General features: G+C 50.5%; 1 protein-coding gene across 13 annotated transcripts in view; it reads left to right on the forward strand.

Moving 5' to 3' along the window:
- Positions 1 to 17608, forward strand: part of AMPD3 (adenosine monophosphate deaminase 3) — a 60474-nt gene that overhangs the window by 27832 nt on the left and 15034 nt on the right. For all 13 annotated transcript variants that reach the window (XM_035265752.3, XM_009007656.6, XM_078340485.1 and 10 more), the window contains 7 exons: positions 1142 to 1304; positions 3868 to 4087; positions 6259 to 6388; positions 12355 to 12549; positions 13876 to 14007; positions 14514 to 14677; positions 15449 to 15575. In XM_035265752.3, coding sequence (XP_035121643.1) covers positions 1142 to 1304; positions 3868 to 4087; positions 6259 to 6388; positions 12355 to 12549; positions 13876 to 14007; positions 14514 to 14677; positions 15449 to 15575 — 1131 coding nt within the window. The remainder of the gene's footprint in view (positions 1 to 1141; positions 1305 to 3867; positions 4088 to 6258; positions 6389 to 12354; positions 12550 to 13875; positions 14008 to 14513; positions 14678 to 15448; positions 15576 to 17608) is intronic.

Genomic DNA, 17608 nt, shown 5'->3' on the forward strand with positions numbered 1-17608 from the left:
TCTGTTTGACCACTTGTCTCCCTAAGCACATTTCTGCAGTTCTCATCCTTCCCAAAAAGACTAAGATTAATGAGCCCATTGAATTTATCTCATTCATCTTTGAAGATGAGGCTGCTCTGGGAAAGCAGAACATCCTTAGACTTTGGGACTCAATCAGATTAGAGTCTGAAATTTGACTTTGTAGCTTCCTGGCAAGTGATTTATCCTCTCTGGGCCTCAGTTTTCCCATTTGCAAAACTGGTTGCAGTAAGGAACAAAATGAAATCTATGGGAGGTTCTGGCATATAACACATGACAATGGGGCTTGTTGCCTGGATGAGTTGGGTGATTAACAGATTTAATCAGAAGTGTGGGGTTGGCAAAGGAGCAGGCTGAGCATGCAGGAGTTGCTTTTGCTTTTTGTTTTGTTTTGACATATGAAGAACCCGTGAATTTTCTCAGCTGAAAATGGTGGTACTCGTTGCCATCAGGGATAGGACTCGGGCTTTGTACCTTCATGGGCCTGGTGCAGAAAGAGACTTGTGGTTTAATTAGCTGCATGTGAGGCCAGCTTCTGGGTGTGCAGTCTGGAGCACCCCTCTCTCTTCCAGTGACCCTAACTTCTCCTGTGTTGGAGTCTCCAAAACCACTCCCAGGTTGGAGGATTCACCAGGAGGACTCACAGGATTCAGCAGATAGCTGTAGTTACAGCTTAAGACTGTGAAAGGATACAGAACAAATCAGTAAAGAGAGAGGTACATGGAGAATACTAGGTGAAGCTTTCATGGTCCTCTCCCAGCAGAGTTACCGGAACATACGGAATACCCTCAGCATCAGATTTATGGCAGCACATGTGAGAAGTGTTTACCAGAGGGAAGCTCATTAGAGATTTGGTGCCAGGGTTTTTACTAGTCACACATCTGCAAAGCACATCCCAAATTCCAGGCTCCCAGAAGGAAAGGTGTCTAGCATAAACGTTATTGTTTGTACAAACAGGTTAGGGCCAGTGAGCCACTCTTACTAGTCAGGGATTGGTGAGAACCCTTCTGAGATCCAGGTTCCCAGACACCAGGCAAAGGCCAACCTTGCAAGCAGATCTTTCCAAGGGTGGCAGTCTCAGGCTTGCTGCGTGAACACTTTCCTGCATACCTCCGTTCTGCAGATCACTTTGGAGGACTATGAGCAGGCAGCCAAGAGCCTGGCCAAGGCTCTGATGATCCGGGAGAAGTATGCACGGCTCGCCTACCACCGCTTCCCGCGGATCACATCCCAGTACCTGGGCCATCGGCGGGCCGATACTGCACCTCCAGAAGACGGCCTTCCAGGTACGGAGCTCTGTCTGGAGGTTGGGTTCCAAGTGTGGGTGGACTGAGAGCTGGTCAGGGCTTTTTGCTGGCTTGATCTATTTCCCCTGATGGTATTTTAAGGAGAGTGCCCTTTCATTGGCAGCTTCCACACTGATGTTTGATGATTCTCCGCAAGGATTGATTCTATGTGGGGTACACGCCTAACCCTGTGCAGAGCTGAACTGTTGAAGTTAAGAGAGAGAAGTGAAAGATGGTCTCTGTTTTTGGGAGTCCACCAGGGAGACAGTCTCATGTGGGATTTTTTTTTGAGATAGGGTCTTGCTCAGGCAGTCGTGCTGTGGTGCAATCACAGTTCACTGCAGCCTTGAACTCCTGGGCCCAAGCAATCCTACCACCTCAGCCTCTTGAGTAGCTGGGATCACAGGCACACACCACCACACCTAGCTAATTTTTTAAAAATTGTTACTATTTTTTGTAGAGATGCAGGTCTCACCATGTTGTCCAGGCTGGTCTCAGACTCCTGGGCTAAAGTGATCCTTCTGTCTCAACCTCCCAAAGTGCTGGAAATATAGGCATGAGCCACTGTGCCTGGCCTTATGTGGCATATTTAAAACAACCCAATCAGACAGTAAATGCCAAATTGGTGGTAAGGTGGATCAGGGTGGGAGTAGGAACAGAGGACATGTTCCCTGGGAAGGGGATGTAGGCTTTGGTGTCAAAAACACCTGCATTTGTATCTGGGCTCTGTCAATTTCTTGGGATTTTGGGAAAGATATTTCTTCAAGCCTCACTTTGTAAAACGTGATCTGTAAAATGGAAATGCAAATAATACCTATCTCCCAGGGCTGTGGTGAGGATTAAACAGGAGAATGCATGTGAAGTACTTAGTGCAGTTCTGGCATCTAGTGTGTGTTCAATAAACAGTAGCTATGTTTATGCTGCAGAATTCAGGAAGGGGAGATTGGAGAGGGCCAGGTGGTTTCCTAGCGGAGCCTCACCCAAGAAGGTCGTAGGAACAGTAGAGGCTGTAATGAGGACAATAGGAAACTCCACTCCTGAAAGTTGGTGGTGGGGGGACACAGAAGACCCTGGTGGTCTCCATCAGTGCCTGGGACCTGGCTGCCTCTGGGGGTAGCTGGTGGTGCCAAGTTGCCCCAGTCTCTGGCTTCCTTGAATTTCAAGTCCTCTACATTGAGCATCTTGTTACCACCTGGGGCCCTGGGTAAATCTCAGCCCTTTGGGCCCATTTTCCTGTCTATTTGAGGGAAGTGAATCTGACCATCCCAGTTTTGGCAAAGACAGACAGAAATGACTCAAATGTGTACTTTACATGGACAGAGGACCCCAGTGTTCTGGGAATGAGTATGGTAAAAAGGAGCAACTTCTGAGCATGCAGGCTGTAGCTTCACCTAGGCCTTGAACTGCCTGCATATCATAGACCACTGCACATGTTAGGGCCTCTTGAGCTGGCCTGTGGCCATGGCTGATGGGAGACATCCCTCTCCAGCTCTGCCTGCATTGGCCCCTCTATGGCTCCTCACATATGCTCTAGGAATGGTCTATTCCTTCCAAGCACAGATGGAGGATGCCCAGGTAGGTCACTAAGCCTTGGCAGCTTCCTCCTGCCTATGCCGGCAGCTGATCCTGATGGTGCATGGAGTTGAAGCCTCCAGCTCTACTGATATTTAGCATCAATACATTCCTTGGCCGGAGACAGAGTTTATCAAGAGTCAGGAAAACTCATTATGAGAATAGTAAGAATAATGCCCTGTAATTCATTATTTATAGTGCATTACTGTTTATAAGGAATTTTCCTATACACACTATTGCAACTCTCACAGCAGCCTGTTAAGGCAGGGAGGTGTTATTTCAGATGAGGAGACAGGCTCAGAGAGGTAAAGGAGTTTGCTGAAAGTCTCACAGCAGGGAAATTGCATAGAGGAGTTTTTTGCTTCCTGTTGGCTAATTCTAACCTTAACCTATAGTGGTGGGAAGCAGATGGCTTTATCATTGGCATTCCTTGCTCTGTGGGAGACAAGTTTCCTATCCTTTGCTCCTTTAGGGAGGAGGTGGCTTCTTCATCTATCCCCTCAGTAGGCCTGGACTCAGGAGGATGTAGGAAGACAGGGACAGTTATTGCCACCAGACAGATTGTCCAGGTGCAATCTGTTCTCTTCCTGGGAGAAGACACCACTGCCCTTTTTAGTATTCCTGGGATCCTGCAGTGCTGAGGAAAATGAAACCCATTTTAGTTAAATTTTAAAAAATTGCTGAAGTGCCAGCATGTGCCAGGGACTGTTCTAGACACTCAGCAGTGAACAGCACAAATTAAAGTGTCTGTCTGCGTGGAGCTTCTATTGGAGTGGAGAAGGCATAATATCCACGATGAAGAAGTGACATGGTTTGACGTGGTGGTAAGTGCTGGTGAGAAAAAAGGAAGCAGGGAAGAACATATGAGAAGCGGGCCTGTGCAGGTGGTCGGATTTGGGGCAGAAAGGCCAGGGCAGGCCTCTGTGTCTTTTGAGCCCATATGTACACTTGAGGTCAGGGGTACTTTGCCATCATCAATCCTGTTTTGCAGACTTCCACCCTCCCCCGCTGCCCCAGGAAGACCCTTACTGCCTGGATGATGCACCCTCCAACCTGGATTACTTGGTCCGCATGCAGGGGGGCATCCTCTTTGTGTATGATAACAAGAAGATGCTGGAGCGCCAGGAGCCGCACAGCCTGCCCTACCCTGACCTGGAGACCTATACGGTGGACATGAGCCACATCCTGGCTCTCATCACCGACGGCCCGACGTAAGCCAGCTTTCCCGCAGCTGCGTCTCTTTGCACAGGTGCTGTTCTTTGGGAAGGAGATGAGAAAGGCCTTACCGCTCTGCCCTGGGGTTCCCTGTACTTAAATCATCCCAGGAAGAGCATGGTTTCCCCTTTCCTCAGTGCTTTGTGGGTTTCTGCAACAGTTTTCCTTCATAGGCTGGCATAGCCTTAGACTTGGTACTCCCTGTTATTTTATTTATTTATTTTTTTTTTTGAGACAAAATCTCACTCTGTAGCCCAGGCTGGGTGTAGTGATGCGATCTCAGCTCACTGCAACCTCTGCCTCCTGGGTTCACGTGATTCTCTTCCCTGGGTAGCTGGAACTACAGGTACGTACCACCATGCCTGGCCAATTTTTTATATTTTTAGTAGAGACAGGTTTCACCATGTTGGCCAGCCTGGTCTCAAACTCCTGAGCTCAGGCAATCCATCTGCCTTGGCCTTCCAAAGTGCTGGGATTACAGGCTGAGCCACTGTGCCCGGCCTTCCTGTCCCTTATGCACACATAGTGTGGAGCTTCTGTTTGCTGGTAGCCACCTGGGTGCCCCAGAATGGCTGTCATTCCTCTCCCCAGGCAGGATAGCAGCCTTGCAGAGACTTACCAGCCCAGAGCATGAGTGTATTTGGTGAGGATATATGAAGACATTGCTTCAGGCTTTGGGTTTTCTGGGTTTCTGGAGAGGAGCATGCAGGGAACCTGGGGAACTTTGCTTCATGACCCCATCATGCTTATGGGCTTGGCTCCAGCTAACCTGGCGGGCAGCCGTCTTCCTGAATTTGGCCCCTCGCTTCTTGGTGGGCACTGAGGCTGATCAGCAATGCAGGTCAGCATGCCTGGACCCTGCGAGCCTCGGAGTCTGGGTGATGGGAGGTGCTGGTCACACCTGAGGGCCACCTCTCTGGGTTTTTGCAAATCCTGTGATACCAGTCTCCAAAGGAGCATAGTGGGCCCAAGGTGGATGGGCAGTGTGACTCTTAGTCCTCCTAAGAACTAAGACATGGGAAGGGCAGGGGCGGTTCCTCAAGCAGGTGTGCAAGCAGTGGCTATCCCATCTGGGTATCTGGGTGGTTGTCAAGGAGGATCCTGCCTCGGGAGAGAGACTGAGATGGCCTTTAAATTCTCTTCTGACTCTGAGGCTGTCCTGTGCTCTGTCCACTCTGGAGTCTGTCTGGGCAGATGGATGACTATGCTGTGGCAGCGCCGGCAGATGCTCTTATGGAAAGTCTATGTGATTAGATGCCAAGGAAGCTGCTGTTTGTGGGGCCATGAGACAGCAGGGAAACGTGAATTGTGGTCAAAGGTTCTGAGTGGGTGTGGATGCAGGTGTGTGGCCAGGCACCTGGGCTGGGTGTGGGCTGGCGGTTGGCCACAGCAGTGAGCACCCCCATCTCCAGTGGCCTTTGCTGGCTGAGAAATCATGGACCCCTTCCTTGAGTTGGTGGGAATCTGGGGGCATCAGTCCTTGCAAAGATTCTGTCTCGGTAAGAAATATCCCTACAGTCCCAATCCACCCATGATGCAAAACATCCTCTTCTTGTCATGAAGCCTCAGAGTTGAGAGGTCCTTGGACCATGGCCATTAGGTCAGGGGGCTGGTTCCTCTGCATCCCAAGGTGGGCAGGTCATGGCTTGCAGTTTGATTGTGCTATCAATCCTCCGTGCAACAACTTCCTTCTTCAAGGAATGACAAGTGGCTGAGGATAGAAAAGAGGAAGGAAAGGAGGGGATGAAGGAGGGAGACTTTCAGTGAGTGTCCACTGTGCTTGGAGTCAGGCCCTTTTCCAGGCATAAACCAGTTTAACCTTTAACTTCAACCTTGGCTGTTACCACCTGGTATTTACTCATGGGAAATGGAGGCTTGAGGTTAATTCCCTAAATGCCTAAAGCTAGAAGTCAAAACACTTGTCTGATGTCCCAGAGCTGGCCTGCTACTGCAGCATCTCCTGACTCTCCACTGACTTTACAGAGTCCGTGGATGTGACTCAACCGTTCAGTAGGGTCTGTAGAAAGCCAGAACCACCTCATCCTGCCCTGCTCCATCCCCACCCTTCCAGCTGGGATTGGCCCCTGCAGATGCTGGAGGCCTCCAAACTGGAGAGCTCAATGTGACTTCTGCTCAACTATGGTCTCTCCCCATCTCCAACTTGCAGGAAAACCTATTGTCACCGACGACTGAACTTTCTGGAATCCAAGTTCAGCCTTCATGAGATGTTAAACGAAATGTCCGAGTTCAAAGAGTTGAAGAGTAACCCCCACCGTGACTTCTATAACGTGAGAAAGGTGCGCTAGGGGCCAGTTAAAGCTGTCCCTCCCGGTCCCCCTCCCAGCCCATGGGATGCTCTGAGCCAGTCTGGGGCTTGTCCCTTGTGAGAATGTCAGGGCTCCAGGTTAAGGGCAGCCTTCATGGCCAGAGAGGCATGAAGGATAGGTGCAGAAGGAGGATGGGTGAGCTGAGTTTGTGTCGAACTGGGCTTCAGAGAATACTTGAATCACTTTAGGTGGAAACCTTTGTCCACATTGTGTATCTGTTGGGATGTGCCCTCTTCCTTGGAAAATAAGGCATTGCCTATTAATTGGTCATGAAAGTTGAGCACAGCCTACTTTTAAGGTAGAAGATGTATTAGGGTCATCAAGAAGAGACACAGCTGTTAAGATCTCTTTAGTTCCCTCCCTGTGTCAACGTGTTCTCATTGTTTAGCTCCCTTATGAGTGAGAACATGCCGTGTTTGGTTTTCTGTTCCTGTGTTAGTTTGCTGAGGATGATGGCTTCCAGCTGGGCTTAATACCTAGGGGTTAAGCCTAGGTATTAGGGGTAATGGGTGCAGCATGGGTTGATGGGTGCAGCAAACCACCATGGCACATGTTTACCTATGTAACAAGCCTGCACATTCTGCACATGTATCCTGGAACTTTAAAGTTAAAATAAATAAGTAAATAAAATAAAATTTAAATTCCCTGAAGAAAAGAAAGATCTCTTTGGAGTTGGGAGTTTGTGGTTTTGCATCCTTTGAGATTGTGTGGATTTTCAGAAAAGCCTCTGATATGCTCAGATCTCTGCCTCTCTTCTCCTACTGAGGGGATGGCAGTCTTGTCTGGGGCTCCTAGCATTCTCTGCCTGCAGGGGCTGCAGCCGCAGTAGGAGTGAAGGTTAAATGATAATGGCCCTAGGGTTTTCATTCTCTTCTGCTGAAGCACTGTGCAGTGAGGCACAGGGTCACTGCTAGGCAGGGGGCGTTTGATGGTGAGCAAGAGTCACTTCCTGTTGACCAGGTGGCTTTGAGGAAGAGGCTGAAACTGAGTTGACTCAGAGTGAGTAGGAGCTTGCCAGGCAGAGGGTGTGGTAGGGGAATGGAAGTGGTGGCATTCCAGGTGGAGGCATGTGATGTGCAAATGTCAGGAGAGAGGGACTGGTATGAGAGAGTCAGAACAGTGTGTTGACGTAACTGCAAGCTGTGCAGTGTGGCTGGAGCTCAGGCATGGGGAGCAGGGAGCAGTGGGTTGTGGGGTGAGTGAGGTTGCAGAGATGTGGGGAGGCCCTGGATCATACAGGGGCCGTGGGTTTCCCACAGAAGGCAGGGAGGTGGGCTGGGGTGTGGTGGTGAGCTGGGAGAGAAACCCCTAGTGGGAGGAGGCTTTGTTTGGAAGGGGGATGGCGAAAGCTGAGTGGAGTCACAGTGGGGTTGTCATTTCCATAGGGGCTCTGTCCCAGCTGGGACCTTTTGAGGACTTCTTTTTGAGGTCAGCTTTGATAAGGGACAGTAGGCCAGGGGAGGATGTGGCTCCTCTGGGAAAGCCTAGCTCCTGCCTCCCTGACCTTCTGGCTGGGAGGCCTCAGCAATGCAGATGGAAGACCCTACATGAAGGCCCTAAGACCACCTCTGTTACACAGGGTGTCCAACACAGAATCCCACTTGGATGGGATCAAGAGCTTTAAGAATGAAGAGTCTGGCTTCAGCTCATGGGCCCTGAGAGGCTTATGGAAGTGTCTTAGAGATTTCCAGGCAGAAGTGAAAGATGTTTTAGATACCACTTATGTGGGCATCCTGGCATTTTCACCTTCAAGCACCATTTGTTCCTTCTCTGTGAGCCTTAGGTATTCAGACAGGTGAATGCCTCCATCACTATGTGAACTCCTCTCAGCCTTGCCCAAAGAACCTCACACACCTAGCTCATGCCCAAGCCCATGTCCAAAGAAACGCCTCACCCTGCCCTGTGCATACATGAATGCTCTGGGCTTGCCTGCTTCCTGCTGCCTGGGGCCAAAGTGTCCTTGCTGACTGCACTGGCACTGACACTGACACTGTTTGCTTCTAAGGTGGGGCCCCAGTGGGCGTTCCTGGGTCTACAAGCTGCTCTCTGGCCACAACATGAGAAAGAGTCCTGGCGTGGGGCTAGGGTTATAAACCAGAGACTATCCCCAGGATTTTCCTGCAGTTTGGGGGTTAATGTTTTCTGTGGACAGAGATGATCTTGATACCTATGACACAGTGGCCTGTTCTTAGGCACCACAGTCAGTCCATAAGCATGGGTGCAGGTCTCCTATGAGTCAGGCTTGTACCTTCCCCTTGGGTGCTGCCTACTTGATAGTGCTCTCTTTTTTTTTTTTTGAGATGGAGTTTTGCACATGTTGCCCAGCTGGAGTGCAGTGGTACAATCTTGGCTCACTGCAATCTCTGCCTCCTGGGTTCAAGCAGTTCTCCTGCTTCAGCCTCTGGAGTAGCTGGGATTGCAGAGTGCCTGCCAACATGCCCAGTTAATTTTTGTATTTTTAGTAGAGGCGGGTTTTGCCATGTTGCCCAGGCAGGTCTTCAAGCCCTGGCCTCAGGTGATCCGCCTGCCTAGGCCTCCCAAAGTGCTGGGATTACAGGCAGGAGCCACCATGCCTGGCCTTGATGGGGAGAAGAGCTGCTTTCTCAAATCCAGAATGGGCTGGATGGTGGCCTCCATATGTCTAAAGTGGCTGTTGGCGTCCCTAGGGCAGACCAGGGCTGTGTTCTGAGGCAGAAGCTGTGATGCGGCTGTAGATCTATGTGGGTGGCATCTGTGAAGGCGCCTGTCACATTGCAGCAGGTGAAGGGCTGTATGACACCCCAAGACCCAGTCAGCAGGACCGTGTGACTGAGATACTTATTTTCTAGGCAAAAGCAAGATAGAAGGGCTGAGTGTGTTTGCTGCTTGGGAATTGGGTAGAAGTCAGTGATATGCACTGGGGTCTAAGTGTCATATCAAGAATAGCAAATAGGTTTTATCTTCTGTGCCAAACCTGACGAGTTAGGGGTAGTTAGCAGAGGCCACCCCTAAAGCTTAGTGAGAAGAGTGCTGTCCTCGATTATTGATGCCTGCTATGGGTATGGAAATGGTCAGTGCTGGCTTAGGTCCCAGGTTTGGAAACTCTGCTCTTTGTTTAGATCTGAATCTTAGGTGAACATGGGGAATGCAATTGGATCCTCTGGTGAATTGAAAACACTGACCTCCAGTGACCTTCAATTATTTTCATTCCTGAAATAATCACCCTTGAGATTCTGAAGATTGGATGGGGTGCTTCCTGGATTGTCCAGTTGTTTTCCTCATTTATCTTGTGACTCATGGGGGTAAGGACAGGTTGACCCCCCTGTGGTTGTCATTGGTAAGCTAGAGGACAGACGCAGAAAGCCCAGTTCTGCTGAGTCATGCTGAGGTCATTGCACCAAGCTGTGTCCAGCTGAGCTGAGCCAGGCTGACCTTCTCTTGTGCATCCCACATGAGCCCAGCCACATCTCTGAGGAACCTGGGCGTTGGGGATGTTTCAGCGTTTTGCTTTGTTTTGTGTTCCCAGTGTCCAGTGATCTGTCTTTCTGGTAAGAGTGGCAAGATTAATGGCAGGAAGGACGCTGATGAGTGAGTGCTGTGGCTAACAACATGGGCGGGCTGGCATAATGCTCACAGAGGTTCAGTGTATCAAATGTCTGGTTTGGCATGATGTGGAGATGCCAGGCCAGCTGTGGACAGCATTCCCTGCCCTGAGGTCAGCCGCCAGCATGGGCTCACCCCAGCCTGGGCTGAGAGCCCAGTTGGCCACAGCAGTAGCTCTAGAGTGTGGTCTAATTGCTGTCAGCAGCCTCGGCTGTAAGGCTGCTGTCGTCCTCCCCAGGAGCGCCTGTAGGCCCCTTGGGCTCAGGGAGGGAAGTCAGTTTGCCCATAGTGACTTCAGGCCATCCCTCAGCTTAGCTGGGGCTTCATTTCCTTAGGGCTGGTGGCTGTCCTGCGAGTGAAGCACAGAGAAAAGGGAAAGTGGGGATGAGGGCATGGGGAGGTGGGTGGCATCCAGGTAATATTAGCAGAGCCCTCAACCTAAGATTAATGAAGATGGTTTAGTAACAGAATTAAATTACATTAAAAAAAATCCCTTCTAGCTTGTGTGTGTGGAGAATGAACTGAACCAGAGCACACAGAAAAAGGAACAAGACCAGTTAGGAGGTCACTGTGGATTCAGGTGTGAGAACAAGCAGACTTGAACTCCCATGGTGGCAGTGGGGCTAGAGAATATTGTATGGATTTGAGATCCATTTGGAAGGTAGAATTGATGAGACTGACTGAAGGAAGGGAGTGGGAAGGCCGAGGATGACTCCCAGGTTTTCAGCGTGACCAGCTGGATTCAGGACACACCATTTCCTGGGATTCCAGAACCTGGGAGACAAGCAGGTTTGGGCTGGGGCCGGAGATGGAGAGACCACTTTTAGATATATGAAAATTGAACTGCCTTTGGGTTATTCAGATAGAAGATGTCAAGGAGGCAGTAGTATGTACAGTTCTGGAGCTTTTGGCTGGTGACATAAATTTAGGACTTGGTATAAGGAAAATAATTAAATGCACAGAAATGGATCAGGTCACCTTTGGAGAGAATTTCTAGTGAGAGGACAAAAGGACCCAGGACCAGGCATCAAGAAATTCCATTATTAAGAGGTCTGGTAGTGAGGAGGAGCTGATTGAGGAGGCTGAAAAGGAGAGGACAGAGATGCAAGGGGACAGTCTGGTGTCACAGGACTCAGCACAATAGAGGACATGAGAAATCCCATGAGGTATTTTGAGACCTTGCCAGGCTCCTTCTGCAAAGGTGGCTTCTGCAAAGAAACTGCCTTTCCCTGGAATTTGGGGAGAGGTCTAAGCTGACTGTGCATTTCTGCTTTTTGGGATTTGCTCTAAGATCTTTGGCCTTGGGCCCCACAGAGTGAGTCCATGTGTTAGGGTCAGTAGAGCAGCTTCCAGTAGAGTGGCTTCTTCTTGGGACTTGGGTGCCCTGCAGTTTGAGTGAGGTGTCACTAGCCAAGGAAGGGTGTGTTTTGGGGGCTGGCCTCTAGTGTCTGTCCTTCTCATTCATTCCCACTTGGAGGTTTGCTTTGAGAATGCTCTGAGGGTTCTGAGAGAGGTCAATGGGAAGAGTGGGATTTTTTAGGGCATTTGATGGGCCCTCAGGGTTATCACTGAAACCATAAGAACCTGTCGTACCTGTTAATTTGTTCATTCATCCGTCCATTAGTTTGACTTTGTACTAGGCTCTGGGCTAATTGCTGGAAACTTAGAAACATCAAACATAGCCCTTGTCCTTGAGAAGCTCCCAGTCTAGTGAAAGAGTAGACAGACTTTAGAGTGATCAGGAGGGCATGCACAGCAGTGGGATGCCTGTGCCAGCTTTCCAGGTTGGGCAAGCGAAAGAGTGATCAATTGTGCTTGGGGGAACAAGATTGGCTTCCCAATGGAGGAGGTTGTGGGAAATTTCTAGGTGGATGAGATTGGTGGAGAGAAAGGAAGTCATTTCAGACTGCAGAAACACATGGGCAGAGTGATACAGTGTATGGTTCCTTGGTGTCTTATGTTCCTGTAAGTGGTGTGTCATGGCTGCAGCACAGAATGGGGCAGTGACAAGGCGAGAGTTAGGCTTGAAGTAAGCCTTGAATCCCAGGCCAAGGCGCATGGGCTTTATCTTGAGGCTGATGGGCCTATAGGTCATCTGTTACCTAGGGAGTGGGCTGATCCAATCTGCATTTAAAAAAGATTTCCTGGCGCTATAAGGAGATGGAATGGGCAGCCAGGCTGAAAGGGGGGGATGCCAGTTCCAGTCTGGAGGAGAAATGGGGAGTGCGGTCCCGACATTGGTACGACTGCCTCGACGGCCCACGACGTGCTGTGCACACTGAGGGTTGGATGTCTTAACTCTTGTTGCTAGGGGAGGTGGTCTGACTCAGGGCCTGGTGGGTGCTATGTTCCAGGTGGATACGCACATCCATGCGGCCGCCTGCATGAACCAAAAGCATCTGCTGCGCTTCATCAAGCACACATACCAGACAGAGCCTGACAGGACTGTGGCTGAGAAGCGGGGCCGCAAGATTACCCTGCGGCAGGTGTTTGACAGCCTGCACATGGACCCCTACGACCTCACTGTGGACTCGCTGGATGTCCACGCGGTGAGTGAGCTTTTGCTTCAGTGCTGCCAACAGAAAGCAGCCCTGGCTGGGGATTCAGCCCCCTGGTAAGCCACTGTGATTGTGCTTGTGGGGAGGTGTGATGGAAGCAGCTCTTTCTCTTTTAGCCGACTGAGAGGTCGTGTGGCCTCAAAGAATAACAGGTCTGGGGTGGCCATGGGACAGGAGAAGAGGGTGTGTAGCTTGGGGCTGGACAGGTCTAAGCACTAATTCCACTCCTGCCACTTAGGAGTTTTGTGCCTTTAGGCAACTCATGGAAGCTTTTATTTCCTTGTCTATAAAATGGTGACAGCTACGTGCCTTATTAACTTAAAAAATTATTAAAACACTAAATGATTGTGTAACTGCTATGGAAAACAGTATAGTAGTTTCTAAAAAAGTTAAGTATAGAATTACCTATGCCTCAGCAATTCACCTCTAGGTATATACCCCAAAGAACTGAAAGCAGGAACTTGAACAGATGCTCATATACCCATGTTCATAGCAGTATTATTCACAGCGGCCAAAAGGTAGAAACAACCCATGTTCATCAACAGATGAATGGGTAAACAAAATGTGGTATATCCATACAATGGAATATTATTCAGCCATAAAAGGAATAAAGTACTGATACATGCAACAACTACAAATGAAGTTTTCAAAAGATTATACCAAATCAAAGAAGCCAGACACAAAAGGACAAATACTATATGATTCCACTGATATAAGGTACCTAGAATAGGCACATTCATAAGGAGAATAGAAGTTACCAGGGCCTGTAGAGAGGAAGGCATGGGGAGTTAGTGTCTAATGGGTATAGAGTTTGTTTGGGATTATAAAAAAGTTCTGGAAATGGTTAGTGGTGATGGTTGCACAACAATGTGAATATACTTAACGCCACTGGAACTGTACAGTTAAAAATGGTTGAAATGGTAAATGTTGTGTATGATTAGAACAACAACAAAAAACCTTTGTTAATCAAAACACTGAATGATATAATGTGGAGAAAGTGCTTTACAAAATGTGAGTAGTGATGGGGAATGCTGTGTTATTCAGCGGTCCAGCCTCTGCTCACTAAGCCAGCCATGTGCCGAGACTTGCTGTGGTACCTTGCAGTTGGGACCCCTGCTGTTACTTCACAGGGGGCCTCACCAAAGGATCCCAAACTGACTAAGTGAGTTTCCATGGTCCTGGCTCTCAGGCATTTCTGAGGTTTCACGCAAAAATTGACACAGAAGATGTCTTTTGGTGTGGCCATACAGAAGGCTGCCTTGCAAAGGTCTAGAGTGTGTGGTAGTTGAAGAATGATGCGTGTGGTCTCCTCCCCAGGGCCGGCAGACATTCCACCGCTTTGACAAGTTCAACTCCAAATACAACCCCGTGGGGGCCAGTGAGCTGCGTGACCTGTATTTGAAAACTGAAAACTATCTGGGAGGAGAATACTTTGCTCGGATGGTGAAGGTGAGTGAGCCCTCAGTCTTGCTAAGGCCTCTCAGATGCCTGCTAGCATCTGCCTTCAGAGGGTGGGGCTCTGTGTGCCCCTGGCCTCTTCCCTTCCCTCTGTCCACCATCAGCTCAGGCAAGGGTGAGGTGGCCAGGCACCCATTGCTGTGGCCTGGCTGCAGGGAAGAGGAGGGAAGCATATCCACCTTGTCTGAGCTCACAGCATCTGGCCTGGCTTTCCTGTCTCTGCAGCCTGAACCTGGCTGGGTGCAGATGAGCACCCAGAAACATGGACATGCTTCTGCTGTGGCTTGATTCTGCAGAAGACCTTCCTCCCCAGAGGGAGCCTCTGCTGAAGTGGAACAAGAGCTTATAGGAGCAGGCAGCCCTGGGGATTTAGATCAGTGCTTCCAGCCTCAGAGCAAGGTGCCTAGGGGAGCCACAGGACCCTGCTGGTGATGAGAATGAGGGTCTCCCACGTAGCTGGGATGCTCTGGGTTTGACTGAAGCTTTTCTTGTGCCAGGAGGTTGCCCGGGAGCTGGAGGAGAGCAAGTACCAGTACTCAGAGCCACGGCTCTCCATCTATGGCCGCAGTCCCGAGGAATGGCCCAACCTGGCCCACTGGTTCATCCAGCACAAGGTCTACTCCCCCAACATGCGCTGGATCATCCAGGTGCCCCGGATCTAGTAAGTGAGGTGGCCCTGCTGTCTGCCCTGTGCCCTCCGGAGGTGGCAATCTGTCCCGCGTGGGCTGCCAAGTCTGCACTGCTGAGGGATGGGGCCCGATCTGGTACCAGCTTAGGCTTGTCCTCTCCAGGGATTTTTCCATAGAAGGAGTGGTTAGCAAAGATGTCCACATGACCCTAGAACTCTTAATCTTTGAAAAATATAGATGTTCCAAGTCCTTGGGGGATCTACCACCCCTGCCTTCTTCTCATTGTGGGTTGAGGATGGATTGTCCTTTTGGTGAGTCCTGGAGTATGAGAAGAGCTGGTAGTGGTTTACATTGCTGACCCTCTCCCTAGATGTCGCTCAGATGGCTGCTGTCCTCTCCAGGTGGCTGGCCAGGGCGGGGCCCATGCCTCTAGGATGGCTAGCGTATGTGGTTTAGAGAAACAGAGCTGAGTAACAGAGTGTTAAGGTCAGTGGAAATTCGAGGACTCATATCTCAGATTCTTGGTGAGCCAGAATGCCACCATCCCCCTCCCAGTGGCTTCTGGCTTGAGAAAGTGCTCTGATGGGCATGGGTAGGTGTGGAGCTTGCAAAGCAAGGCCAAGTATTTCAGACTTTGCTGGTTGGGGGAGGAGATGGGAGGAATCTGTGTTCAGGCCACACCTGACTTGACTCTGGGTGTTTAATGGGGACACAGGCAGCCTGAGGAAGTGACTGGCGCTGGTCTCTGACAGGGCAGGGGGCTGTTGGGTCCACCTGATAATCGAGTCTTTGCTATCCCCCAGTGACATATTTAGGTCAAAGAAGCTGCTGCCAAACTTTGGGAAGATGCTGGAGAACATCTTCCTGCCCCTTTTCAAGGCCACGATCAACCCCCAAGATCATCGAGAGCTTCACCTCTTTCTTAAATATGTAAGTGTGGTTGGTGACCCAGGCAGGGCTCATAGGGGCTGAGACAGGAATGGATTCGCTGTGGGCTGGGTCAGGTTTGCTCCTGCCCTTCACCATGGTATCTCAGGTCCTGCCACCTGTGTTCCAGGCATGGGGTCACCAGCCCCAAGAAGCTGGATTTCTAAAAAGTCCCCTTCTCCTCAGGGGCAGCTCTGGGAGTCAGTGGATGGGGGTGGTGTTGGTTGAAAACTGAAAACCATCTAGGAGGAGAGTACTTTGCTCAGATGGTCAAGGTGAGGGAGGCCTCAGTCTTGCTAAGGCCTCTCAGATGCCTGCCAGCATCTGCTTTCAGAGGTGGGGGCCCTGTGTGTCCCTGGTTGTGGGGCAGGCCTTGCCCTCAGTGGGGGAGACAGCAGTGGGCAGACCGGGAACTCAGTTCCTGCCAGGTGGGGCCCGAAAGACTGGATCTAGCCCCCAGCAGCACCAAGCAGCAGCCTCAGGTCTTGTTTAGAAATGTAGATACTTCAGTTCACCTGCTCACCTAACAACAAAGGTCCTTACACCGTGTGTGATTAAGTACAAGCCTCCAAGACATTTCCCTTCCAGATTCAGTGGGTTGTAGGAGAAGAGCAGTCCGGGAGAGACTTAACCAGGGGAGGGGGGAGGAGGGGGCAGGAGCCAATCTCTTCCTCTGGATGCCTGGAATTGAGGGTTAGCAGATGGTGATACAGGCCAATGCCCAGTCAAGGTGATGGATGACTTTCTACAGGGAGAGGCAGAGAGGGGAGCCTGAGGGCTGGGGCATGGGAGGGAGTGATTGAGTCTGTGTGCCCAGAAAGTGATTGGACAAGCTGAGGGACATCATCAAATTTATACTTCAGACAAACATATTCTGGCTGTTGTGTGGAGATGGCCCAGAAGAGAAGGTAGCTGGAGGTAGGGCAGAGGTGAGGGTCAGAGCCTGCCTGGAGACAGGAGGGGAGCTTGACCCAGTGGAAACGGGTCGCACTCGTGGGTGCTTCTGCCTGGCCTGGTCAGATGCCAAGATGTGATCTCACCGAAGCCTCACAATTACCCCATTACTATCACCATTTTGTTTTTAACAATAAGCAGAATTATTATGTGCTTGGCGTGTGTTAAACACGGTGTTCAGTGCTTTCCCTGGACTATCTCATTTAATCCTCGCCAAAGCCCTGTGAAGCTGCTAGCTCTAATGGACACACAAGGAAATTAAAACAGATCATAAAGCTAAAAAGTGGCAGAACTGGATTTGTATCCAAGCAGGCTGACTCCAGAGATGTGCCCTGAACCCCTATTCTGTGTTGCCTCCCAAGTAAGAACAGGGGGCACACAGCAGCTAGCAGCTTGTGGCTCTGAGCTGTGGCAGCACAGGGACTCTGCACAGAGTGCAGGGCTTGGCGAGAAAGGGTGGGTGTAGACTTGGCAGGACCTGGACAGAGACTGAAGGTGGCATGAGAGGGGAGTCTAGGATGCCTCACAGGTGCCTAGCTTTGCCGGAGCATGGATGATGCACTGTTCGAAGGTTGCTGCCAGCAATGGAGGAAGAGTAGGTGTGAGGAGGAGGAGTAGGAGGAGACAACGTATTTTGCACCCGAGGCTGTGGGAGATGCAGTGGTGAGGCCCTGCTTCAGTTGAATAGAGCTCTGGAGAGAGGCTGAAATTATCCCCACTAAAGGCCACAGAAAGTTCAGGTGAAGTATGGGGCTAGTGAGCCCAGAGCAGAGCTCAAGGTCTACCCTGGTCCCCCGAACCCGTGTGCTTAGGGTCATAGCAGGGACTCTGTCATTTCCTTTGACACACAGAGCTCCGTGACAGGGAAGATTCTGGGAAGACCCTCATGCTACCTTGCTCCTCTGGGCCCCAGCTGCCCCTGTAGGAACAAGAGAGGCTGGCAGACCTCGCTGGGGCCTGGGCTGGTATCCCCCCAGTTTGGGCCATTTGTGGATTAAGGGGGACAGTCTCTTTCTCCCATCTGATATTCAGAAGCCCCTTTGCAAAGCACTGCCATGGCTGGACAGATGGAGAGAGGCCTG

The sequence above is a fragment of the Callithrix jacchus genome, chromosome 10, assembly GCF_049354715.1.
Source record: "Callithrix jacchus isolate 240 chromosome 10, calJac240_pri, whole genome shotgun sequence".
Classification (NCBI taxonomy): domain Eukaryota; kingdom Metazoa; phylum Chordata; class Mammalia; order Primates; family Cebidae; genus Callithrix; species Callithrix jacchus.